The 26,666-nt window shown below is 46.6% G+C and overlaps 1 protein-coding gene across 1 annotated transcript; it reads right to left on the bottom strand.

Annotated features, from left to right (window-relative positions):
* On the bottom strand, positions 1-26,504 carry XPNPEP3 (X-prolyl aminopeptidase 3). The gene is made up of 10 exons (XM_077830488.1): positions 26,121-26,504; positions 22,741-22,857; positions 19,112-19,519; positions 15,946-16,148; positions 15,325-15,387; positions 12,314-12,427; positions 8,489-8,574; positions 7,558-7,741; positions 3,296-3,416; positions 1-2,619 (listed from the first exon to the last, which is right to left on the bottom strand). The coding sequence occupies exons 1-10, from the start codon at positions 26,179-26,181 to the stop codon at positions 2,453-2,455; spliced, it is 1,524 nt and encodes a 507-aa protein (XP_077686614.1). The 5' UTR covers positions 26,182-26,504; the 3' UTR covers positions 1-2,452.
* Positions 26,505-26,666: the final 162 nt, after the last annotated feature.

Here is a 26,666-nt window from a genome sequence, read left to right as displayed (position 1 = left end):
TAACTTTGTATTTCAAAGTTTTATTTACAAATAGATACACAATCATCAACTCTGCAGTTACAGGTACATGGGAAAATATAAAACTTTACAGGTGAATGTTTTTCACAGCTAGTCATGTAAATTCGAAGTCCAAAGTTACTACCTGTAGCTATTGGTTGGCACAGCACTAAAGGCATGTCTGGAATAACGTTATGTGTAACAGATTTAGAGTACAGGCTAAATGATTATCAGTTAGCACATTAGCAGCAATACAATGCATCTCCATATATCTTTAGTGAGCCTTTTTTCTAACAATTTATATTGTACTTGTCACTGTAGTATCTGTGATTTAACAAAATTATTACAATCAAAATATAGTAGATTCTTTTAAATAGGTATAGATTGATCTGTAAAACTCACTAAAAGCGTCACTTTTTTCCCCTTGCTTATTTAAAAACAAAAAAAAAACAAAAAAAAACAGGTCAGGTAAGTTAGAAGCCTTTAAAGGGTCAAATTAATCCCTTGGATGCATGTACCTATCTCCCCTTGAAGGCAATGGGAGATGCACACATCCACTAGGGTTCACAATTTGGCCCTAATTAAGCAAGTCTTGCAACACCCACCTGAAAGAAGTAAGTAGGTTTTGCAGAAGAGGAAAACGAAGCACAGAGAGGTACAGAAGGTTTTGCCAAAGGTCACACAAAATCAGCAGAGAGCTAGGAAGAGAATTCAGATGTCCTGACTCCCAGGCCTATATGTTAATTGCTAGAGTCATGCGGCTGAGTTGGTGGAGAGATTGAGGGATCGATTAGAAAAGAGAAGCACGGGGATTAGGAAGTTAAATTTTGGAAGAAAGAAAGATAGAAAGCAAGCACAGGGAAAGGAGAGAACTAAATAAAAAAAGAAACTACACTGGAAACAACAGAGGAGAAAAATACAGGGAGATCTACCTTAGAAGAGGGGAAAAAAAATGGAGTGAAGCAAAATAATGTATAAATAAAACAAGGGATATACATTGTAGTAAGTGATATTTTTCACAATGTATTAAATAGAAAGCTAATTGCCAAAATATGACCAATAAATAACCAAACACAGTATATATGTATTATAGATAAATTTACCATTGTTTGAAATGGATTGAATGTTGGAAGGGAATGGAGAATTAAGATTCATCCTCTTCTCTAGAGCCTGAAAATTCATTCATCTACCCTTGAAGGCAAGGGGTCACATTTATACCTGGCTCATAGATAACGTCAAAGACCTTTTAAAAAAAAATAATAATAAAATATTTTTTAAAAACCAAAACTTGGAAATCACCAAAAGGCAGGTGACCTATATGTTCAAAAAAACTTTCAAAGGGGAGACTACTGGAACCCCCTACTCGAGGTTATTCTTCTCTCTTAACAAGTTACAAAATACATTCTGGGCTGCTTGAGGGGCATTGGTGTGGTTGCCTGCACCTGCCATTCAAGCACTGGATGGGATTTTGACTGTCCCAGACACAGCTGTACACTAATGTACACATTTGAACTGGAGAGACAGCAGCTCATCAGTGAGAACCAGTGCAATCAAGTTGATCTCAGGTAGAAGAACTGGGGGTAGGGTGTGGGGGAGGTAGAGTGGAAGTCTGGAGCTGAGAATCTGGGGAGGGTTGGGGGGGGGAGAAGAGACCAGAAGGCTGGGTGAATGGGCAATCCAAACATGCACCAAGTGCACTGAACCCAGTCAGTCCCCTCTCCCAACTCCCAACCCATACTGCTGTATGCCTTCAGATGACCCCTCCTTCCTATTGCCAATCTTTCTCAAACCTCCTAGAAAGAGAGCCTAACGTATTCTCTTCCCTAGATACTAAAATCCTTCTGCATCAATACAAACTACCCACAACCCGACCCCATCTTTCTGTCTCCCAAAACTCCTCTTATCATTGCTCCACAGAAGCCCAAAACAACCCACTTGCCCCCTCTCCCAGACAAACTTTTTAACGTTTTCACTTCCATCGGTGTCTGACTGGGCTGGTGTGAAACGGCCAACAAAGAGCAACGTGTGGCACCTGGCCCTCAGCCACTGCATCCGGTTCAAGGACCCGCAAGGAAGAAAGGGGGGGGCGGCACAGAGGGGGAAAGGCGCGCTACTGTCCTGCTGACAGAACTGAAACAGATCATGTGCACGAGAACAGGAGTGGAGAGATCCCCCTCCTGCATTCTAGATCTTTAAATCAGCACTAACTAGAACAGATGTTAACTACGTAAATAAATGGTTTCTTCGCTTTCTAACAGTCATGTTACCTGAGCCATTAACAATCCAATTCCCTGTCCTAACTACAGAGTCCACACAGCAACAACTTCCATCCCAACCTCCCACCCTCACTGCCCTACAACCAGGTCCATTCACAGAAATATATATCACTGCATGCCTATGAGGGAGCACATTTCCTGAGGAACCCACGGAGGGTGTATAAGGCAGAGGAGAGCGATCACAGGGTGCGGCCACAGATCTGCTCGACATGATAGATCTCCTTGGGGCAGTCTGCAGACAGGATCAGGGGCGCGTCCTCCGTTACCACAACGTCATCCTCAATGCGCACACCGAGGCCACGTAACCTCTCTGGGGCGGCCATGTCATCCTGGGGGATGTAGATGCCTGAGGGAAAGGAGGGAATAAAACCCCTCAGAAGAGCAGGATGAGAAGACACTACAGAATACTCCCCTCCTTCACTGGCTCACATGGTGATGAGGGCAGGACTGTGCACTGAGCGATACTGGAGGGGGTCAAACCGGAAGAGCTTTGTCAAGGAAAGTTTCTCTCATTCCCCACTGTTTGGGGCAGCTTCTAGAGGATGGGGAGAGAAGACAGCACTTCCCTGCTACGTACAGACCCCCTGTACGTGAATATAAACCCTCATGCTTCCATTCAGCCTTTCTGCATTTCTTGATGTCAGTGCTGCCTATATGAGAAGGGACATTGACAGTGCTCTGGGCAATGGGGGAGAAGGGCAGAGAAAAGAAAGTCCGCATCAGAGACCAGTTTTTATCTGAGGGCTTTGAGCCCGACTGTAAAGATCTGAAGGAAAGCGTCACAACAGAATGCTTACTTTGTAAAGATTAAGGAATACGCTTTAAGAGCTCACCCTTGCAACTAACTAGTTCTCGTTATATGCTGGGAGGGTAATAATTCACTGTGCTTTCCTAGTACAGTATGTGTTTTTAACTCCATTGTAAAGCACCTCAAGCATTTTGGTTTGAATGTCCAGGGAGCTATGTAAAATTATATCATATCATCATCAGAGTGAATCAGGGTTGAAAGTGTGTCCTTTTACCTGGCTCAATGGTTATCACCATGCCTGGCTGGAGTGGGAGTGATCGGGACATGTCTGGTGTGTCATGAACATCCATACCCAGGTAATGGCCCACATGATGTGGGCAGTACTTCCGAACAACCTAGCAAGAAGGAAAACACTGTTACTACAGCCACTGAACCTGGCCCCTGATCCTCCATCCCAACACAGAATCATAGAAATGTAGGACTGGAAGGGACCTCAATAGGTCATCTAGTCCAGTCCCTTGCACTGAAGCAGGACTAAGTATTTTCTATTATAGGCCATCCCTGACAGGTGTTTGTCTAACCCAGGGGTTGGCAACCTTTCAGAAGTGGTGTGCCGAGTCTTCATTTATTCACTTTAATTTAAGGTTTTGCATGCCAAAAATACATTTTAACGTTTTTTAGAAGGTCTCTCTCTCTAAGTCTATATATTATATAACTAAGCCATTGTCATATGTAAACAAGGTTTTCAAAACGTTTAAGAAGCTTCATTTAAAATTAAATTAAAATGCTGATCTTACACTGCCGGCCCGCTCAGCCCGCTGCTGGCCTGGGGTTCCATTCACCTAGGCCGGCAGTGGGCTGAGCGGGGCCGGCAGCGGGCTGAGCGGCTCAGCCTGCTGCCACTCAGCCCACTGTCGGTCTGGGGTTCCATCTGCTGGCTCCTGCTGGCCAGGGTCCCAGCTGCCAGCCCCGCTCAGCCCGCTGCCGGTCTGGGGTCCCAGCCCTGTCCACATGGAGTGGGTACCTACCTTCTCCCTGGTTCTAGCCATTCTCTTCCTCTCTCTGCACTGAGCTGAGAGTGGGAGTGTGCTGAGAACAGGGCTGGGGGTGAAGGATTAGGCTGGTGGTAGGGGTGTAGGGTCTGGCCAGGAGCTAGAATGAGGGAGGGGGCTTAGGGTTGGGGCAGGAGGTTTGGATGTGGAGTGCTTACCTGGGCAGCTCCCATTTGGTGCGAGGGGTGCAGGTGGAAAAGTGTGTGTGTGTGGGGAGGTGTGCAGGAGCTCCCATTTGGCGCTCAGGGTGCGGGTGGGGATGTGGGGGGTGCAAGAGTCATGGCATGGCGTGTGGCGGGGCTGGGTATGTGTGTGGGGTGCAGGAGTCAGGGCAGGGGGCTGGGGTGTGTGAGGAGGGTTCAGGGCAGGGGGTGTGGGCTGGGGTTGTTGGGGTACTCCCAGCCCCGCACCCTGAGCGGCTCACGACAGGGGGCTGGAGGAGATATGCCAATTCCACCCCCTTCCGCAAGTTCCCTGGACTCCGCTTTTCCCTCTCCCCCTCTGTAGCAAGGGCCGCCGCAGGGAGGGAGAGGAGGAGGGGCAGGAACCCAGCAAGCTGGGGGAAGAGGCAGGGGGAGGGGGAAGCTTGCCTGCCCTGCAAGGAGAGAGCGGTGCATGGGGGGGGGGGGGGGGGGGAGGAAGAGCGGGCCGGGCCGGGCCAGGCTTTTAATGGCACGCTGCTGTCTGCTGGGGTCCGGCAGACAGCAGCGTGCCATTAAAAACTGGCATGCATGCCATAGGTTGCTGACCCCTGGTCTAACCTGTTCTTAAAAACCTCCAGTGACAGAGATTTCACAACTTCCCTTCGTAATTTGTTCCAGTGCTTAGATATCCTTACAGATAGGAAGGTTTTTTTATGTCTAACCTGAATCTCCTCTGCTTCAATTTAAGGTCTTTCTGTCCTGTCCTCTCCTCAGTGGTTAAAGAAGAATTTATCACCCTCCTCTTTATAACAACGTTTTACATACTTGAAGACTGTTATTACGAAGAAAAGAGAGGAAGGGTGGGATGTATGGGAACAGGATGACTTGTGCTTGTCATAAGGACTGTGCTCATCAGTCTCATCCCCAAAGGATCACTGGGGGCTTTCCTCCATTTCATGTTAGCCTGCGGGGGAACTGGGTGCTCATGGAAACAAATGATGATCGCTGGCTTGAGCCAAGCCTAGAGCAGACAGCTTCCCGGCTGGATTCAATAGAGTAGCCAAATCTCTTCACTCCTGGCCTGCACACACCACATACTTCAGTCTTAGGCCCCCTCAAACAGCTCTGCCAATATAGTTCCGCTCTGAGCTGCATCCCTTGAATACTCCAGGCCTGGACCACTCATCAACAGGGCCAGCAATTTGCAGCAAACCGTGCAGTGATTTTGTGATGTGGATAAAATGTTCTCGAAGGACTAGGCTTAGAATGCTGTACAGGTTTCACTTCATCCCTCCCTACAATGCTTAACCCCACTGCATTGGGTGACCATATTTACCTATGCTGAATACCGGACACCTGGTAAAATTACTCATATTCAAGCAAGTTCAATGGCTATCATTCAGAACTATGCAGTATAAATGTTCAAATTAACATCAAGCTGACTGAGCCCCCGTTAAAAAAAATTCTGCGTAATTGGATTCTTTTTATTTACCTTCTTATCTTTAAGGCTTTAGGGTTCACACAGGGAGGGGTGACACTCTTCCCCCACCCACCCCCCACTCCCACATAACTTCCTCATGTGGGGGGTGACCGACCAACCCCACCCTCCATGTCTGGCTGGGCCCCTGGGACTGACCTGCCTCTCCCGGTACCTGGCACCACATCTTCCCGAGGCAACAAGTGAGGGGGCACGCAGGGTCACATACACTACCTTCCCCAGATTTCTGCCAAGGCTCACAGCAGAACATGGCCAGCAGCAGCCTTTCGGCACTCTGCGGGAGGGAAGGGACAGGAGCTGCTCCCAGCCGCAGAGGATGATCCGGTCTGTGCCTTTGCAGAGCTCAACTCTTCCCCCCACCTGTCTGTGTCTGGAAGCAGCTTGTTCCTTCCTGCCCACACAGTGCGGAAAGGCAGTTAACACCTCCAGGCTGCTGCTGGCCACCAGCACCGACATGACCCAGCTGCCTCCTGTCCTCCCAACCCCGGCTACGGCGCAGGCAGGAAACGGTTGAGCCCTAAGCATGCCTTGTGCACCAGGGCCCTGGGAACTTGACTGCAGGGGGTTCAGCGAACCTGGCCAGAGAGGTGGCTCAGCAGAGGAGGGTGCCATGGGGACGGAGCAGCCCCATGCTCCCTGGGGTCAGGAGCCAGGGCGGTGTGGGAGGAGGTGAGTGCAGAGGGTGCTAAGCCCCTGCCCAAGGGGCTGCTGCGGAGCCTGCAGGTTCAGGGCATGAACAGGCTGGCAATCACTTCTCCCCCACCCCCCCATTCCAGAGCTTAGCTGAGGGGCAGAGGCGCTTCCCATGCCAACACTGTGCAGGGCTTTGGCACATGCAGGGCTCAGCTCCTCCTGCCCAGCACCCCAGGCTGAGGAGGAAGAAGCCTGGTGTTGGTGAGCTGAGTACTCTGACCAGGGGCTGGTTGTCTGCACAGCATTGGGAGCAGGATGCGTCCCACCAGTGGGGATATGGAGGAGCAGCAGGTCTTGGGGGGGTGGGGGGGTTGGGCAGAGGGACAAAGCAGGGAGAGAACAGCAAGAGGGGGAGCACTTAAAGGGCTGATGGGTGATCAGAAGAGGTGACATGTAACCGGCCGCTGCCTGGCACCTGCCCGCACAAACCAGTCGTCGCAGTGCGCAGCCAGTGTCGGCTGGAAACGGGCCACGGCCCTGCTGGCTGAGAGCTGGCATGCAGTGGTGGTTGCGCTGATGGACCAACAGGGGGAGTGGCCTGTCCCACATGCTGCATCTTCACCTTGCCACCAGCTTTGCACACCCACCAGATCACCCCACACTCACCGCTGATGGGTGGGCAGAGACCTGGCCAGCAGCAGGACCCACCAGTACTCTGGGGGGTAGGGGGAAGAAAGACAGAAAATACGGGACAATTTGCCCATTTTTAAGGAAAATCAGGACACCTGCAGGAAGACTTAAATACGGGACTGTCCCTTCAAAAACAGGACATCTGGTCACCCTTCCACTGCACCACCCTAATCTCCTCCCCCACCTAAGGATCTCATTGTAAGAAGGAAGGAAAACATCTAATCCCACCTCCTGTTCCCCACCCCATCCCCTTTACATTTCTTGAGAACTGCTGATGCAATCCGATCTGGCTGTGCTGCCACCTGCTGAGAGAAACAGGCATTGCCTCCCCTTGCTTCACATTTTTATTGGACATGTTCCTGTCAGGGCTGTAGCAACATGAGATAGTCATATACTGAAGTGAGCCCTGAACCCAGGTCGCCAGGGCTTGTGCATGGATTGCCATACAGATTGTCTTTCCTGCAAGAAGATAAGGACCAGAACTGGTTTGGGGATGCCAGGGTGAAGAGAATTAAAGTACCTTGAAGAGGTGGTTCTCAGTGGAGCTTTTCTTTAGGATCCCCAGCTCTTTCAGCTTCTGTCCCATAAGGCTCAGCATGAGGCTGTAGATATTCTCCAGGCTCACACCAGGAGAGCAGAGGCTCAGGCAGGACTTCTGGATCTCCAGGACGGCCTGGTACAGCTCTGCTTGGGGATCAGTGAACCTGAAAGCCAGGGGAAAGTGAAGGAGGTCACATCTCAAATGGGAAGTTCCCAGGTCAGGCGCAGTTCTGAGTCAGGCACAGCTCAGTGCTGAAGCACTGAGAAGAGAACATAGTGGCTGTCAATATGAAAGGACACACAAGGTACTAATGAGGTCACCTCCTTCCCTGCTGTGGAGAGTGGACCCTTGGTTGGAATCCTTGGCCTGAAGCCAAGCAAGGCAAAGCTGCAGTTTGAAGGGAAGTATGCGAGCAAAGAGACACTGGAACCAACCCAACCATCACAGGCACACTTAACGGAACCTTCCTGACCTGAGACAGGCAGCCACTCACACATGGACTAAACACCAGTTCCCTTACATCTCACTCACAGGCCCAGAGTCAGCCCCTGCACAAGGAAAGGCAAGACCCATCTCTGTAATCTTAGATTTGTCTTGGTAGATACACTAAGAGGGGGGAAATCAAAAAATAGTACTAACCATGTACATTCTTACAGTGACTGATAAGGAAAGGCTGAGGCATACAGGTCCTCGCCCTGAATGTTTGTTTTATGTAATTTTGGTTACTCTGAGATACTCTAGTGATGCATGCACTGAAATACTTACATAGACAGACATCACACACACACACACACACACACACACGCTTATGGCTAATCACAGATTAATGCGTCTATGCCCACACTCAACCACAATCCTCACGCTCTCTCAGAGGTAACGCATAGCACATTTCCATATGTGGGCATCTTACCTGCCATTGATGGGCCAGGTACGAGTGATGTCACTTACGTAGCAGGAAGACTCACACCCACCATCCAGTAAGACCATTTCTCCATCCTGGAGAAGAAGAAATATACCATGGCTCAGGGCAGCTGCTAATCTTCCTCTGTGAAAGTGGCTTCCTCTGTGAGAGGCTGACCCCTGGGACAAGGGGATTCTTTTCTGCAAAGATGGAGTGGAGACTGGACTCCTCTCACAGAATAGCATTCCAGTTCCACATGTTCAGAAAAGCAACTATGGCTGAATTGTTCAGTTACCCTGCTAGGTAGTCTTGAATGGTGCCAATACTTAGAAAGCCTGAGCTCCATTCCCCTGAACTATTCTGCACCTGAAGGAGCCATCTTTATTCAAACAGGCTGGCGTCTGTGATCATCACTTTATACCAGTCAGTCTCCAATAGAGAGATCTCTTTTAACAGGAATTCTGTGATAATAATCAGGATTGAAAGGGTTTTACAGAGAAGGAGATGAGAAAGTCCAGTGCCTCTTGTGCATGGGCTCCAGAGAGGAAAAGGGACAGTTGACGAGTTCTAGCCCAGGGAACCATCCTTGTTACAAGATATCAGGAGACTGAACAAGCATACTCCCCCTCGGACAGAGTAGCATTGTGGGACTGAAACTTTAAAACAATTTCTGTTATCTTCACTGCTCTCTCCTGGGACTGGGACTGCCCACAGCAGTGCAGAGATAGATTCTGAGATGCATCAGGTCATGGGAAGCCGAGACTTTAGGACACATTCACATCCACTTTACCTTCTATTCACTTTAGTCCAATTCAGCCAAATGGTTCCAGTGCCCATCAAATAGCTCTGTGTCTCCCACAGAAAGCAACCATGTGCAAACCCAGGGTACAAGCATGGAGAAACTGCTGTGCGCTACTTCCTTAAACAGGCTGCCAACCGAGCAAACAGTTCTGTAAAACCTTTGGGCCAAATTCTGTATTGACTTACACTAAGTGTCATCCCATTGGCATGGCAGCCAGCACAGAACTTGGCCTCCTGACCATTGATCTCAGAGTCAATGGGAGGGTGTAGTTCTCTGTGCACTAGGGGGAAATCCATGAAGCAGAATCTTAACAGCTAAACACCAGGAACATCTATCAGTATAGGTTGACAAATATTATGAACATTTACATAAGTAGTTTGGATTCACTGCTAGTCTGACTTTCCATTTGGACTCCATTTTAAACCTCTTGTAAGAAACTGGCTTAATTATTTCAGTTCAATGTGGGATGATCCCCTGCTTGTTTTCTTGGGAATAATAAAATAAACTGAGTAAATGCTGGAGAATTTTTTTGCTGAAGACACTCAAGATCCGGGTTTGATTATCTTATAAATGTCACTATCAAAGGGTGACACTGGACCTTTAAGAAGGAAGAGGCCAGTGCACCAGTGACTCATCTGCTGCTTCCCAGTGGGGATTAAGAGAAGGCACCTTGGCCATATCAGTAGGGAGAAACTGAGAGGGTGGAAGAGTCAGTCAAGAAAAAAGGCAGGCAAGAGCTGCCTGGGAGTGAGAGTTTGATAGGTGAGAACAGCCAGAGATCAAGAGGTCCCTGGAGGAAACTGTAGGAGGCTCCTGGGGGAAGGCTGGAGGCAGGGGAGCAGCAAGAAGGGTTTGCTGGCTGACCTCCGCAAGCTAGAGATTCAGGGTCACAGGGCTGAAGGCTGGAAAGCAGCGGAGGGAGTTGTCTGATGACTTCTAACCTGGAGAGAAGAAGAGGGCCAGAGACAACTGAAGGCTGGGAGCACTGGTGGGCTCACCAACAGATGTCTCCACAGTGAACAGCTGGAACTAGGGGGAGTTAGGGATGTTCCCCTGGTGAGGATGAACTCCTAGCAGAGAGGGTGTGGGGATTCCCGCTGGAAAGAGTGGGTGGCTGTCCTGGCAAAAGGACAGGAGAGGATTAAAGAGCTTGGGATTTGAAGGATGATATACTGTGAGAAATGGATGTCTTGGGACTTTTGTTTTGGACTATTTGCACTGTTTTTGTAACAAGCCAGCCCCAAGGAGGAGGAGTATGGGGCGAGAGATTCATGGCAGAGTTATTGGGGATTCTGAAGGAGGGGAAACTGAGGCAGGTGCACCTGTTTGGCTGCTGGAGGATACTCCAGGCAGGGCCACTGTCTGACAGTCTCACTATGTCAACATCCTGTCCCTGTATTCTACAGACTGAGACAGTGACGACACTACTTAATTATTCTGTGAAGTAACACCAAGACACTATGAAGAGAACCTAACAGTCTGAGATGATAGGATCTTTTAATGGACACAATTTTCATTCTATGGGAAGGGAAGTTTCTCTGGAACAAGAGGTCATTGTGGAGTCTAACTTGGGAGCAGCCACCCACACTTTAACATTATCAGTGGCAATTTTTGAGTTAATCTGAATTGGTGGGAATGGCATGCTTTGTACGGGTGGTTGCCAAGGTGTTAACCGTGCTACCGGACACTGCCACCTCCTTCTTCCTCCATTGTAAGGGGGACCCTTCTCCAAAAATTTAGGTGAAATGGGGGATTTAATTCTAGAGTGACTCAATCACATTTCCGCACAGGAAAGGAAAGTCCTCTAGAAGGAAGTGTCACGACGAGTTAGGATTTTCCTTGGGAATGTCTTCCAAGCTAGACACAATATCATGTCAGCTGGCAAAAAGGTACATCTCAGAGGAAAAGCAGGGCAAATGTCTTGCTAATGATTGTATCCTCATGATAATCAGTTCCCCATAAAACTAATAAAAATGCTTTGAACTGGCTTTATCAGAAACCATCCGAGTTATGCTCGCAAGCCTGACCTTGACCAGCAGTGTAACAATGGCAGCCTTTTTTAAACACAGTGACTGGTCTTATCATGGATGCATGTGTATGAGAAGAATATTTCAAGGACCCAACTAGCACTCTCTCTTCAACAAAAGATTAAGCCAGGAAGAAAGCTCACTCCTACATAAATGAGGAGGCAAGATAATAGGTTCTACTGAAATGTGAGTCCTAGATATAGTATAGTAACGTAGTAACCTCCTCCAGAGACTTGCACGAAGCTAAGATTGTTTTGTCAGAATTGCTGGAGAAGGACTCAATGGTTCGAAGTCCAGAAAACAAGGCAGACAGATTCACCAACAGCAAGTCAAAGAGACCCCAAATAATTTTGCCCTCCCTTCTCAGCCACGCTAAATGGATTTAATTGGACTTTTCTGTCATAAAAAGAGCATAAATTTGCTGCTGCAGCTTACTGTGCACCAAAGTAAAGCAAGGCTGAAGAATTCAGGTGAGAGAGGAGGGGCCCTAGCATCCCTGTTACCACAACTTTGTCTTCAGTGTGACTGGTGCTATTGTCTCACTTTTACAATGTCAGAAATCCACCCAGCATTCTAGACTGCTGCACAAGCACTACAGAAATGCATGATACAGGAGCAGATTTGCTATCCGATGAGAGGTTTCAGAGTGGTAGCCATGTTAGTCTGTATCAGCAGAAACAACGAGGAGTCCTTGTGGCACCTTAGAGACTAACAAATTAGCTCAGCATCCTTTAGAAAATATGGCAATGGGTGCATTAAAAGACAGACAGTGAAAAGGTAAGGATGGATTTGAAGTTGGCCTTACTGCCAACAACTATATTATGTTCCCATCTCCCATTGCTGTGTAAATATTCTTTCATTCCACCCCATTTGTTTCAGCACTTCTTGCCACTACAGAGGCAACGAGGGTACAGGTAGGCCTGGTGTAACCAGTGGTCAGGGGCTGGTAAATGGACACAGTATCAGTACATTGGAGTTTAAACACATGGAAGGCATTTGATTTACCTTGATAAGCTGGTTGTTTTTTATATAGTGCAAGGTGTTCGACCTGTTGCCACCAGCAACCACAGGTGGGTAAGCCAAGATGTCAGCCCCTCGTGCCCGGCATTCAAATTCAAACTGGAACAATCAATTCAGAGAGAAGAAGCCCATTAGTTCTGGAACAGTAAGCAACTGTGCTGGGCAACCATAGCTCCTGCCCCTACTGCCATTCTCTCTGTTTGTGCAGAAGGCAGTAACCCAGAAGAAAATGAAACCGAAAACATCACTTCCTGAATGAAAACAGCCCAAGAGTTCTACAGAACAGCAGAAGATGACGCAGAATGATCACTTTTCACAGAAGTGTCTGGAACCCAGTGTTTGGTCTCATAGAAGATCTCTCTCTGTCCGAGTTCCTAAATGCTACACTAATGATGTTTTAATACATTTTTGTGGGGATTTGTGCATCTTTAAAGCATTGTTCTCACTTCCCATACAACATAGCAAATTTTTGAAGTTCTTCTTTATCTAGCTTTGGGAGTGTTTTAATTCCGAAATACCAAAATTTTTAGATTTTGCTAACTTTTATGATCAATATCTATTTTTGTGACCCTGTCTCACTGCCTGATTAAGGGAGTGCCCTATCTTACGTCAGAGCAGAAGACATTAGCAGATTCAGACAGGTTATGCCCAACTATTTGTGCCACAGTCATGAAAGGAATCCCAACTCCTCACTTTCCTCCAATGCTGAAGTAGATAATAGAGTGAGGATGAATTTAGTTAATGTCCTCAGACATAAGAGCTAAACAAGTACAAAGTACCATTACCAAACATCTTTTAAAATTTGCCAAGTTGTGTGGGACAAAATGCCCCACAGTACCCACAATCTAAATGCTTTGGGTAGTGAATTGTATAGTACAGTTCTGGGTGGAGGGTGTTTTTTTAAATTGCATCTTAAATTAAATCAGCTTCTCTAGAAGTCTGCACTACTGATCAGCACAGACAGACCCCACTCAACTCAGACATCAAAGGCCACATCCTGCTTGTCTTGCTGAAAGAGGCAATCCTGCTAAAATCCCTAAAACTATTTGGATGAGAAAAGTAAGCAGGATTCAGTCCTCAATTTGTATTTTATAGGTATTTCTGAAAATGCTTCTGGGAAGCATTTGTTTCATGGAAAGGTCTAATTTTTTTGTATGTATGTTAGAGGGTTATTTCAGAGAAGATACTGTAATTCTGCATAGAACTGTGGCAGGCAGTTTGTAATTGTAATTATTTTGGGATGAATTTTGTACATATGTGGGAGTGCTAATAAACTAAACTGTAAAAAGATTTAAGATCACATCACTTGTTATTTGGGTATATTCTGGGTTCAAATGCTAGAGAAAAGGCATGACCAGTGGACAAACTGGACATTCACTACATCTTGCAATGGGTAAGGGGAAGGTAAATATTCAGAATCCCCCAGGACTGAATCTAGTGTAAAAGCAGAAGTTTGTGGAGGTTGGATCTTGGCACTGCTGGGTAGTATACATCCAATATTAATCTCTCCAGACACGCAAAGAGAGCTGTACAGGCATAGAAATTTAGTTCTTAGCCAAAACAACAATAGGAAGTACATCAGTGTGGAGAGCAATGAAATCCTAAATGGGAAAGCCTTATTCCTCACTGGAAAACTCATTGCTCTCTCCCTCCTTCTCCCACACATATTTCTGGCTCTTCTCTGACCTTTCCCCCTTAGTGACACCCTATATTACAATTATTAGGATGCAGACTACATCTGACATTAATAGTTAACAATACTTTAAAGAACACTAATGCCTCGTCTCTGTACTATACTGTACTAACCCCATTAGTAGTTCCACATAATTGACAAAAGTCAGATGGCCGTGATCTATCACTTGCTTTTCATACCTTGCACAAGAAAGGGAGAATGGAAGAGCCTGTGGATCTTCACTAAAGCCTCAGACACAATCCCAGAATTCCCTATGCATCACCCCAACAATTTTCCACTTATGCTGACTTTCCTCCAGTCTCACATTACTTAGATGAAGTGTATTAGGACATTCTCCTTGTCATGCACACTCCCAATTCACCTATGCCCACATGTACTGTGAGTTCTCTTCTCTACAGCACATACCACAGGCTCTGGATTCAGCCCCCATTTTTTATTTCGTTTTGTTTCTTTTTTATTTTCTTCTCTCTCTCTCTCTGTCTTTTCTGTCTCCTTTATTTGTTTCTATTTCTTTATTCATTGCATCTTTTTGTCCTTTTCTCCCCTTATTGCTGCTTCCCTCACTACCACACTGACTAGCATCTCACCCCAATCCCCCAGGTGGGAAAGTCACACCCAGGAATACTCTCTGCTCTGCTACGATACTTGTTGCACTTTTAAAGGAATGGGATAGGCTGCTATAGCTTCAAAGACAATTTTTATGAAACATATGAGAGGTTCTGAAAAATCCACGATCCAGTTTATAGAATGTGCAGCGCTTCCTTACAAAAGTATTTTTTTTAAAGCACCCTTTAGATTTGCAGTAAGCTTTCCAGAAGCTGCAGCCCCATTCATCTTGCTCTTCTGAAGCAAAGACACTGACACAGAGAGCCTTCTGAGAAAGATGTGTAACCCACACTGGCAGTGTCAGTCGCTGTCTAGTGGTTAGTCCACATAAGAGGTTAAGAGTTTACTACAGCTATCAGCCTAGGGAGTTACTCCTTTAGCTCAATGGGTAAAAAAAATCCAGCTTTTAGTATCAAAGGTCCTGGGTTGAAAGCCTGCTGATGGCTACACTTCAAAATGTTCTGCTGCCATAATTCAAAAGCGTAGGCTTGACAGAGCTGCAGTTGTTGGGGAATGTCATAGGCATGTCAAAGGAACCAGAAAAGTTGGGTGAGAAGGGGCTTGGGTTCCACTCACAGCTCTGTACCCTTATCAGCCATAGGCAGCTCTCAGATCCTTTTACTCTTCCTGGAGAAATAAACAATACACAGCCCTCTCTACCTCCCCAGAACCATCCACAGTCCAACAAGATACTGACCTTAGCGTACAGAAATGCTTCATCCACTGGGGATTTGCTGGCAAACATTGTCTCTATAAAAGCCTGTCAAACAACAATATAGACCTTTCATTAGCATGGGATTTGAAGCTGAGGGAAGAGTCTCCTTTGACTTCACTTTCCTTGACAAAAATATTCAAGGTTGTGAAGGATGTAAAGGAGGGATGCACCGTCCCTCTTTCTCACCCTGGTCTGTAATACGAGAACCAGAGGAAAGTAGCAAAAGAAGGGGAAAGAATGGCATGAGGAAGCAGGGGAGAGGGCGGGAGCACAAAAAAATCTTTTTTTTTTTTTTAAAAGGACATCAGATATGTAACAACTCCTTGGTTGTCTTGACTGAAATTATGTCAAGGTTGAGCACTCTAGCAGTTCAAGCAACAGGCCTCATACTCTTTGTGATATGGGGGAGGGAAGTAGAGTATGGTTAACTGAGAGAGGTCAAGAAATTGTGCCTCCATAAAGGGAGATCAGGCAAGACTAAAGTTACCACTCCAGCCTAGCTGAATTCGACCCAGTTTCCTTTTATATGAGTGTACCAGTCCATGCTACCCCACACTCAAGAAATGACTGCCTTTGTTTCCTTGATGGGTTCACATCCCATACCTCTGATGTCACCCTTCCGGCAACTTTCATCCTCTCGATCTCTGCAAGGGATTTGATCAGCCGGAGTTGTTGCACTAGATGATGAATAGATCGGATGCGGTTTTTGCTCCCAGCTTTGATCTCGGCAAGAGGCTGCAGGTAGTCAGAGTGGAGCTGTGTGTGCACTGGCTTTGCAGAATCATACCAAACCATGTTCGATTCACCTGAGACACACAAAACAAAACAGACACAGACTAAGATTAAAGATGTTTTGTGATCACTGTATGAGCGAACTCCGCCTAGACTAGAAAAAGTTGAAGATGTGACATGTCATCTGAAAGGTAATTTCCCCTAGATTTGTAATATGGCCTCATACCTGACATGTGACCTCAGTGTAACATGATATTAATGATCTCCTTGTATCTTAGCAGGTTAGTAATATGCAAGTAAACAAGTCTATCTGGTTTTTGTAAATTTAATAATAGTTTATGAAATTAAAAGAATACACTCAGTAAGTAAATATCCATTTCTATAAATATTTGTTATTTTCCCCACATACATTTCCCCTTCAGAGCGAAAGCTGCACTAGTCGGATAAAGTAAAGTGGGGGAAAATGTTTCATGACAAAAACATAACCTTGCAAGATTGCATAATGAGAATTTAGATTCCTGAGCTTAGATGCCCTGTTTGATCCCAAAGAACCCATAAGACAAAACCACCTCTTGCTCATGACCACCTGGGGCAGGGGTCCATAGCAATTATGTTTTGGGGTGGATTGTTTAGAAATGCCCTGTCTCTGGCCTTCAGCTGAAGTGAAGTTCTTCAGGAAGAATGTAATTATCCACATTGAAATCTGCCTAGAATATTGGGATCAGCAGCACTCCATTCTTGAAATGGGATTTTTTTAAATGACAACGAGAAGTCCGGACCTCACATTTTCATCTCTGCACGTCCAACAATTCAGCAACCCCCTTGATGAATTCCAAAAAAGTACTTTGTCACTTTAAAGTATGTTTTCTGTTAATAATGTAGAATAATAAATAGTTTTTAAAAGTTCATCCTTAATAGAGCTAGCAATTATGGATAATGAAACCATCCAGTTACACTAGACAGGATAAAAAAAAATACAAGAGAAATAAACTCTTGTGCTTTGGGGCACAAGGGAGGCCTACAACAAATTTTCCCTCTGTGCAGTTTATTCTATGATAATCCACTATGGGGCATATTGCACCTCCCTTTGCAGCATCTGGTATTGGCCGCTGTCAATGGACCAGATGGACAACTAGTCTGCCTCCTGGGTTCCATTTTTCTTCTCTTGTTTTTTTAAACATGTTATATACAGAGAAAAAAAAAGAGGAGAGGTTAAGATGGGGTGGAACACCCCTTACCTTCATCAGAACATTTCTGTAGAGACCCCAGAAGACACTAACAAAAACCATTTGCTTAACAGAGATAGTCATCTCTGCGGCCCCCCTCAACATGCTATAAAAACTCCAGGGCCCACCAGGGAGGATTTGGGGCTCCAGGCAAGGGGTAGGACCCTTGGGTGTAGACATAATTTGACTTCAAGGGGCAAGAGCCGGTGGGGCTTGGGCCATCTCCGCACAGCAGGGTTCAGGGAGAAAGTGCCACCTCCACTCCCTGACTCACCTCACCAGGCCACCCACCTGTCTCGGATGTAGAGGGGATGCAACCAAAAAAATATAACTCAAATGGGGAACTCAGTTCAAAGTTTGAAAACCACTCAGGGTTCAGGCAGGTGGTAGCTAGGGTCTATTTGCAGGCAGGGGGCAGCTCAGAGTCCAGGCAGGGGCAGCCAGGGGCTGTGTGCGGGCAGGGGGTAGCTCAGGTTGCAGGGAGAGGAGTAGCTAGGGACTGTGTGCAGGCAGGGGGTAGCTCAGGGTGCAGGCAGAGGGTAGTTGGGCGGCTCTTACCAGCTGCATGAGCAGTCAAAGGGGGCTGGGAGCTGAGGAGAAGCTGCAACCCCAGGAACCAGCAGCAGATGGGGAAATGCCACAGCTGACCACTCCATACCATCACCAGTCACAGAAGCAGCTGTCCCACACTGCCTGGCTCTGGCTTCCTGCCTACTATCTGGTCAGAGGGCAGGGCCTGAGGAGGGCTGGGGTAGAGGAAGTGTGTGGGGGGGAGCTGCCCCCAGGACTGCCCCACTCTGGGTAAGGCGTTGCAGTTTGGGAGGGCAACAACCTTGTGCTGTCCCAACTCTTCTCATGGACACAGGGCTTCAGCCCCGCTGCTCCCAGCTTCAGCTGGGGTGGGGAGGGGGAGCTTGGGGCTTCAGCCCCGGGGTGGGACTCCCAGCTTCAGCCCCACCATTCCTGGCTTCAGGCCCCGGGGGGGAGAGGGGCGGGGATCGGGGGCACTGGGTTTCAGCCATGGGGCCCTGTGGTCCCCCTGAAAGGGCTCACAGTCTGCCAGGGGACCGCAGAATCCCAGTTGAAAACAGATGCTCTAACAAAGGTGGAGCAAAAGTACTTAATATATTTGGGCACATTTTGGGGAGGTTAAGACAGGAGGTTGTCTAACAAGAGTGATCTTTTTTATAAGCTTCACTGTGTAACAGAATCTGGTATAATGCAGCAAATATACCACACAATCCAGGAAATGAAGAATTGTGAAGATGGGTTTGTGTATCACCACATATGGTTTTTAAAGTGAATTTAATGTAGGTGAAGATGCTGGGCTGAGAGCCATTAGACATTGGAGTCCTCTAGTAAAAGATCAATACAGTATGGGCAGCAGCAGCGCAAGCTTCCCACAGGCAATATCTGTGGTACTGTACTGCCCGGTAACATGGAAGGGCCACATTTAGGGGAGAGGAGGAAGGTCAGTCTCTGTGGCCCAGTGAATACTTAATTTCTCTTGACACTGACAACAAAGGACCAATTAGTACCACTTTGTGTTCAGTGGTATCAATTCAGTAGTATCTGGATACAGACCTCTAATCCACAAGCCATTAAAGAGCCACAGACAGGTTTTTTTCTATCACGACCAAACTGGGGACAGATTACAATCCATATCTTAGATGTGAAAAATCTCTTTCTATTCCCAGTGTTATGTGCCTCCCAATACAGGGTCTGGTTGGAACCAGTGACAGAGAACGCTTCCCAATCTTGGGTCATCCAGTCCCTTTAACCTGGGTTCCATCTCATCTCGTTTCCATTACCTTTCAGTTTGCTTACAAGGTGTCTAATCTCCTCTATGGGGTAAGCTTCATCCACTCCTGTCAAAGCTACTGCCCCATCTGTGCCTGACCGTGGCCCATCCCACAGCTCTCGGCTTGGATCTCGCCGTGGTACAAAGAGCATGGCCTTGTGGGATGGCAATGTCTTGCCAGGCAAACTCTGCAGCACCAGGATGCTGTCAGGTTCCTGGAACCCACACAGGTACAGGAAGTTGGTGTCCTGGTGGAAGGTGTATGGGATGTCGTTGCTCATGTAGTAGGTGGGGTTGGATAGCAGAATCACTGTGTGGTCCACCCCACCCCACTCTTGCGCCTCTTTCTTGATCAAAGTCATCAGCTTGTGTCGGCGTAGAGCATATTCCACCTGTGACAATCCCGGTGTTACCTCCCCTATGAATGAAAAACAAAATGGATGAAGTAACATTCTCATCTCATAATCACTTTCTCCCCATCCTACTCAGGGCTCTCCTTAAAACTCCATGCTAGCTCGCTAATCTCATATCCCCCCATTCCACGGCTCTCCCACTCCCCTGATCTTTCAGAGCTCAGAATCCACTTTCCTCTGCTCTCCATCCTGCCTCTTTGACCTCAGATATCCACATCCTTGGTTCACTCTGTTCCTACACTGTGCAGGGAAAAAGACTCTTTTTTAAACCAATTAACTTTTCTGCTTTAAACTTCTGGGCAAAGATTTTGATCAAGCAGCCTTAGACAAAAACCCAAAGCATTCTGGGAGCAAACTAAAGCCAGACAACAACTACTGGGCGGGGCAGGGGGAAGAGTGGTGGCAAAGCAAACTAAACTTTAACTCTGTTGGAAACCATCAGCTTTTATGGCATCTGGACATTGAACAGAAGACTGTGGTGCTAAGTCTAGTGTTAATTTCAGCAGATAAGGTTGTATTTGGACAGACATTCTGGTGCCATGTCAAGTCATATATTAGTTAATTCTAAAGTGTAAAAGGCAAAGTCAGTTTTACAGGTACCACATGAGACCAATCAGAGTCTGAGAGATTGTCCTTGAATATTTAACCAATCAAGGGGCTCAATTTAGAAACAAGCCAAGCCTTCCAGGATGATGTCAGACTATTTGATTGAGCAAAGAAAACTCCTCCATAAAAGACCTAATTTCTCCCAATGATTAGTAAGGTGGGATCTTTTGAACATGAAAAAGGAGCTACACTTCCAATGATACCAAGGATACAAATTCTCTCTCGGGACCTCACATTTTACCAACCTTCACTAGCAAAGAATAAGAAGTACAGAGAACAAGAGATTGTCACTGAAACCAGAGGGAGGACACACGAACAGCCTAAGTATTTTAAAAATACTGGAGACTAGTTTAACTATGATTTAAACCAAAGGTGGGCAAACTACAGCCCGCAGGCCACATCTAGCCCACGGGACTCTCCTGCCCAGCCCCTGAGCTCCTGGCCTGGTAGGCTCACCCCAGGCCCCTCCCCTGCTGTTCCCCCTCCCCCGCAGCCTCAGCTCGTTGCCGACGCAATGCTCTGGGCAGCCGGGCAGCACAGTTGCAGAGCCGCGGCCTGACCCGGTGCTCTGGGTGGTGCAGCCATAGCGCTGCCAGCTACCGATACTCCAGCCAGCGCGGTAAGGGGGCAGGGAGGGTTGGATAGAGAACAGAGAAGTTGGAGGTGGGCGGAGGGGGTAGTCAGGGGGCAGGGGTGTGGATAGCAGTCGGGGCGGTCAGAGGGCGGGGAACAGGGGAGTTGGATAGGGCAGGGGTCCCAGGGGAGCAGTCGGGGGGGGTTGGATTGGGTGGCAGGGCGCAGTCAGGGGTGGGGGGGTTCGGAGGTGGTCAGGGGACAGGGAGCAGGGGGGTGGATGGGGCAGGAGCCCCTGGGGAGCCAGCAGGGGGCGAGAAGTGGGGGGGGTCAGATAGGAGCTGAGGGCCGGGCCATGCCTAGCTGTTGGGGAGACATAGCCTCTCTTAACTGGCCCTCCATACAATTTTGGAAACCCGATGTGGCCCTCAGGCCAAAAAGTTTGCCCGCCCCTGATTTAAACTAAAATTATTCAGGTCTTAAAGGGTATTTTGGTTAATGTCCTTCCTATTTTGAGATATATATATTTTTCATATTCTAATGTCTATTTTTATAATTCTTTTCCTGTTTGCTATACTATACTGATCTATATTATAATGACTCAATGATTAAAATTGCAACTCATTTTGAGGTATAAGCTCACTCCTCAGCCTCCTTCAACAACGGCTTTCTAAAAACAATTTGTATTTGTGGTTTCTAAGAATTTGGGGGAACTTATTTTTCTGAGGAAAGGGACTTTGAAAAATTAGTGTTTCACTTTCATTAAATTCTAACTTTAAAAAAAAATAAAAACATATTTTAAAACCTGTTTTGGTCTAAGAAACTTCATATTAGTTTTATTCTATAGCCCTAGAAGAGGCAAAGGGCACAAATCTATTTCTTTTATGGTCAGATACTGAATTCTGGAGTTATCCACTATGGAATTTTGAAATTCTGAATGCTCCATCTCATTCCAGTGGGCTTCATATATGTCACTGCAGGTCTGGTGGCATTTAAAAGTTGTTTGTAGTGGCTGGTGCAATTTGGGAGTTCCACTAGCATTATGGCTGTGCCAACGGAGTTTGTAAACTCTTTTAGCCTTAACTATTCATTTTTAGGCTTTCAGAATGACTGCAAATTTTCATTTATTATTTTAAATAAATCAATACCCATTTACAATCCTAGCTGTTTTAATAAGTTTTATGAATTCTTAACTATTCGATAAATTTATTTTTTCCCCAATACCAGCCTTGATTATGTGGAACTGTTAACCAATAACAGAATTCTTAGCTTTATTCATAATCTCTTTTCTAGACTGTATGTAATAAATTAAAAATATATTTTTACTCTTATAAATCTGCTTAATGCCTTACTTCTTTGACTTACTCACTTTCACTGATTTCCAGCCCACCTTTCTGATCTCACAATGGTGCACCAACTTAATCTGCTCTCCTGTTCCCTACTGTACCTCTCTAATTTTAGAGTCACCTATGCCGGTGTCTTCCTTTCTTCCTTCTACACACCCCTCCATAATTGGGGGAAGAGGAGGGAAGTGCTCTTTAAATGTGTGCTGCTCTGTTTAATCTGGAATTCTGCTTCCCAACCCCTTCTACTGAGACATATCCCCTCTTTAAATCTCACTTCTTAAAACCTTCTTTTTCTCTCTGATTCACAGAGTATTGTCTATGAAACATTTTTGTGATACAGAGTGTGCAAAGGACTCTAAAAATGAATTAGATTATATTGGCAGGGTAGCCAGCTAAGGACGTGCCACTGACAGAAATGGTCTATAGTACTTTGTCTGTGGCAAGAGGAAGATTGCATCAGGAAGGAAAATAAATCTGGAATTTGTGAATCTAGGGATTAGGGTATAGCCTCTCTCTGGAATCAGATGCTGTCTCAGAACAGAGAATTCCACAAGTAATAAAATTACTGGAATAAAGTAAATATAAATGATAGTGCCAAGCTACAGACCCTTTTATATGATGTGGGCAACTAAGGTACTTTCTCAGAGAAACATACGAAGGGTGCCACTGGTTAACTACCCCAACGGCTCAGGAGCCCTTACCTGGTTTGAGAAGGTGTGGATGTGTGAAGGAGCTGGGCTGTCCCAGGTACCTGTTTGGAATCTTCCTCTGCTGGGCAGGCTGGATGGATAATCTCCGAAAGAAACAGGACTTGCATCCTAAAGCAAAAGAATTGCACAGTTTGAAGATGAAAGACCTTTCCAAGTATCATACAGCAAATTTACATACCCTCTAAAGATCTGACTCTTAGCACCGTTCATCCCACTTTTCTTGCAATGATAACTCTCCTTAACTTTTCAACTTGTTGCTTGCATAGTTGACTATAAAACTATTAAAATACAAACTCAAATAATGATTTACAGATGAAATAAATATAGCAGTTATAACCATGGACTAAGATGAATAAATTACGTAAAGTTAAGGTACATTGGCACTGACAAACCAGTGACTGCATGCTTGAAAGAGGAGAGTTGTGCTGGTTTGTGTGTGATTAATCTCTTCTATCTGTGTACGATGCCATGTAGGGAAAATGAAATGTTTAGTTTACCCACAAAAAAAAATTGCACTAGCGCCAACACGGTCAACCAACCTCCCCCACCCCCACCATCCTCCCAATATACTTTGATCATGTACTCAAAGGCCCACCTTATGGGGGAAAAGGGTAGTTAGTTTTTATGGCCTTTGCAATCAATCTTTGTACGAAGACTGCCAAAGGGCAGCGAGTGTCATTGTGACATTTGTTGTGATAGACGTATTCATATGGAGGCTGCCTCAGAGTCTCCTCTTAGTACTTAACTAAGTTATTTACTATCATCCTAAACTGAATTGGAACTAGTCATTCAGAAGTGAAAGTCTCCATAGCCTATCCCAAGAGCCCAGACAACTACAATAAGAACTAGCAGTGTGTAGAGAGGTTGGGGAACTGCATAGGAAGAGAGAAACAAGAACATGATAATTTTAATATCACTGAATATCCCTTATCTATTTATCCTCAAAACAACTTTCTAGATTTGGATTTTTAATTATTATTTTAGCAAGTCTGTATCACAGTCCTTCACTACTGGATAACTGCTGTGGTGCCTGGCTACAGGACTGCCAAATGCTAGTTGGGACTTAACTAAATAATTGAGTTCCCCAGTCACAGCCACCTCCTGCACCCAGCAACTAGACCCTCTGACCTTAATTCTCCTTTCATCACTCAGGCTTGAGCTACACCACAGAGTCGAAGTAAGGCATTTTACGTCGACCTAATTATGTCAGTGTCTACACTACACCCTTGCTCCTGCTGACACAAGTGCCCTACTACACAGACATCATAACTCCACCTCCACAAGAGATGTAGGGCTTAGTTAGTGTCTACACAGACACTGCAGGTTACTTATATGGACTGTTGGCTGTCATTATGTCAATTTTACCACTCCATGGAACAGTGAAATTGACAAGAAAGCTGGGCTGTCACCATGGGGTATGTGGGAGCTCCAGCTAGAGGCCAGTTGCCGCCCAGTCTCCCCACTCACTGCCAGATTGCATCCACCCTGCTTCTGACGGCCCGCCCAGTGGCTCCCTGTAGAGAGCCTGGGAGCCACCTGGACTCCGGGTGCAGAGCTCCCAGCCAGGAGCAGCCAGAATCCTGGCAGCAGGGAGCTGAGGGCCCAGGGTGAGCAGGAGCTGAGAGCTGGGGCGGGGAGGCTCCTAGCAGGGAGCTGCCTGCGGAGCTGAGAGCCCAGGCTCTCAGCCCCCCACACTACCCCTCTTAAGTCAGGGAAGTACTTCTGGTGGGGATGCACACTACTGAGAGAAGGAAGGTAGTGTGGACATGAACCACTGCAGTAATGACTTATGGTTGTAAGTTGATTTAACATAGGTGGATGTAAGTTTCTAGTGTAGACATGCCCTCATGCAGTGCCCATTATAAGGTCCTTTTATACTGCTAGGGTAGTATAAAGAATCCTGGTTATGGCCTGGTCTACACTTAAAATTTAGGTTCACAAAACTACGGCGCTCAAGGGTCTGAAAAATCCAGACCAAGCACCATAGCTATGCTGACCGAATCCCTCATGTAGATGCAGCTAAGTCAACAGAAGAATGCTTCCATCAACCTAGCTACTACTGCTTGCGGGGGGGTGGGGGACATGTGTTTCCTACAGCAGTGAATTAACACCTTTCCTCACTGTAGGCTGTGTCTACACCATAGGGTTATGCTATTGTAGCTACGCCACTATACACCCCACAGCATAGATGTGGTCTATATCTACACTACAGATTCTACCTCAACATAGCTATGCTGGAATAGCCCCCTAGAGCAGTACTGGGTCGCGGAATATAAGGCGCTGGGTTGTGGTGGCTCTGGTCAGTACCAGTGACTGGGCCATTAAGAGTCCCGTCAGCGGTGCTGCCTGACTAAGGCAGGCTAGTCCCTACCTGTTCTGACACTGTGCTGCGCCCCGGAAGAAAAGCTTTTTTCGATTGGAGTTATTCCTCCAGTCTTTGGAAACTAAATACTGCTTCATGGTGCAAGTGGGAGTACCAGGAAGCAGAGCTAACTAGTCTTTCTTCATTCTCCAAGCTAAGAACAAAGGCCCAGATCCTCAAAGGTTTCAATGGGAGTTAGGCCTCTAAGTACCTTTGAGGATCTGGACCTATATGTACATAAATATAAAGTATAAAGGGGGGACACAAAAATTTGACTTTTAAAATCTTTCAGTTTTACTAATTTAAGATTCTTTCCTTATCTATGTTACTAAATACATTTTTCAAAAATATGATTCTTGGTCTGCCAGCAACCTGTTAGTGCTTGTAAAGTGCTTTGATCCTTTTATGCGTGTGCTGTATAAGTAAGGCCTGGATCCTTCAAGGAGCTATGTGCAACTGCAGGAGTATGCCAAAAACTGATACTTGGTTTTAACCATCTTCTAAAATAGGAAGTAAAATACATTTTTAAACAGCTTTCAGCCACACTTTGTTTTGTATTGCAGTGGATATCCTACCTTTACAAACCTTGAAATTTTCAACTTTGAAAGCAGAAGTGAGGTACCTGTATTTTCCTTAACATCAATTTTACCAATAAAAAGAAAACAAATATTTGACTCACATTATTAGTCACAAAAAGGGAATTAACATGTGCATTAATGACATCTTGAACATCTGGTAAATGCATCTGGTGATTATTATTTCTAATTCCCCCCCCCGGTCTATTTTACACTTTACCATGACAATCAAATTAGTTGAACTGGGTTATTAAAGATACAGTGGAAAGGCCAAATAGTCTCTGGGTCCTTAAATGCATGGAGGAAAAAAGGTGGCGGCAGTGGGAAGACAGACACGGGCCATCGAGCGACGAAGCGGGCACCTCGCAGCAGTGAGTGCCAGGCCCCCAGGAGGGGGGAGAGATTCGCCATTAGGAGGAATTAAAGTCTCTGACCTGATAAGCTGCACAAGCCCTTCACGGCCGGGATAAACCTCTGAACTGGGAGCCACGGCATGGCTGCGCCCCGCGCCGGGACCGCGCTACTACAGGATGCCTGGTTCTGTACGGAAACCAGCGCCCCACATCTTCTGCGCTCCTACGGCTGCCATCCCCACCCCCACACGTGGCAGCGCTCCCAGCCGCCTCGCATAGACCGCTCACACATTGCGGGGCCTTCTGAGCCGACGACCCTGGATGATTACATCATCTACAAGCGCCCATTCCCCTGCGTGTTCCAAGCCTTAGGTGGCCACACAAACCGCCGCCGGTCTATAAAGAAGGTGCCTCAGGCGATTGCTAGCGGCTACCCGGCCAACACCGAGCAGGGTCTTGCGTGAATCGAGGAGGCGGCTGATGACGTAACAGAGGGGGAAGGGGGGGTTGTCGGACGGGCGCGTGGAGGCAGGGCATGTAACGGACAGTCACACGTTCGCCTTCTAGAAGGTTCCGGCAGCCGCGTCGCGGAGGGGCCGAGAGGCGGGGCTTCAGCGGGGGCGGGGG

The sequence above is a fragment of the Eretmochelys imbricata genome, chromosome 1, assembly GCF_965152235.1.
Source record: "Eretmochelys imbricata isolate rEreImb1 chromosome 1, rEreImb1.hap1, whole genome shotgun sequence".
Classification (NCBI taxonomy): domain Eukaryota; kingdom Metazoa; phylum Chordata; order Testudines; family Cheloniidae; genus Eretmochelys; species Eretmochelys imbricata.
Note: the sequence above shows the minus strand (reverse complement) of the source record. Positions and strands in the feature narration are given on the sequence as shown.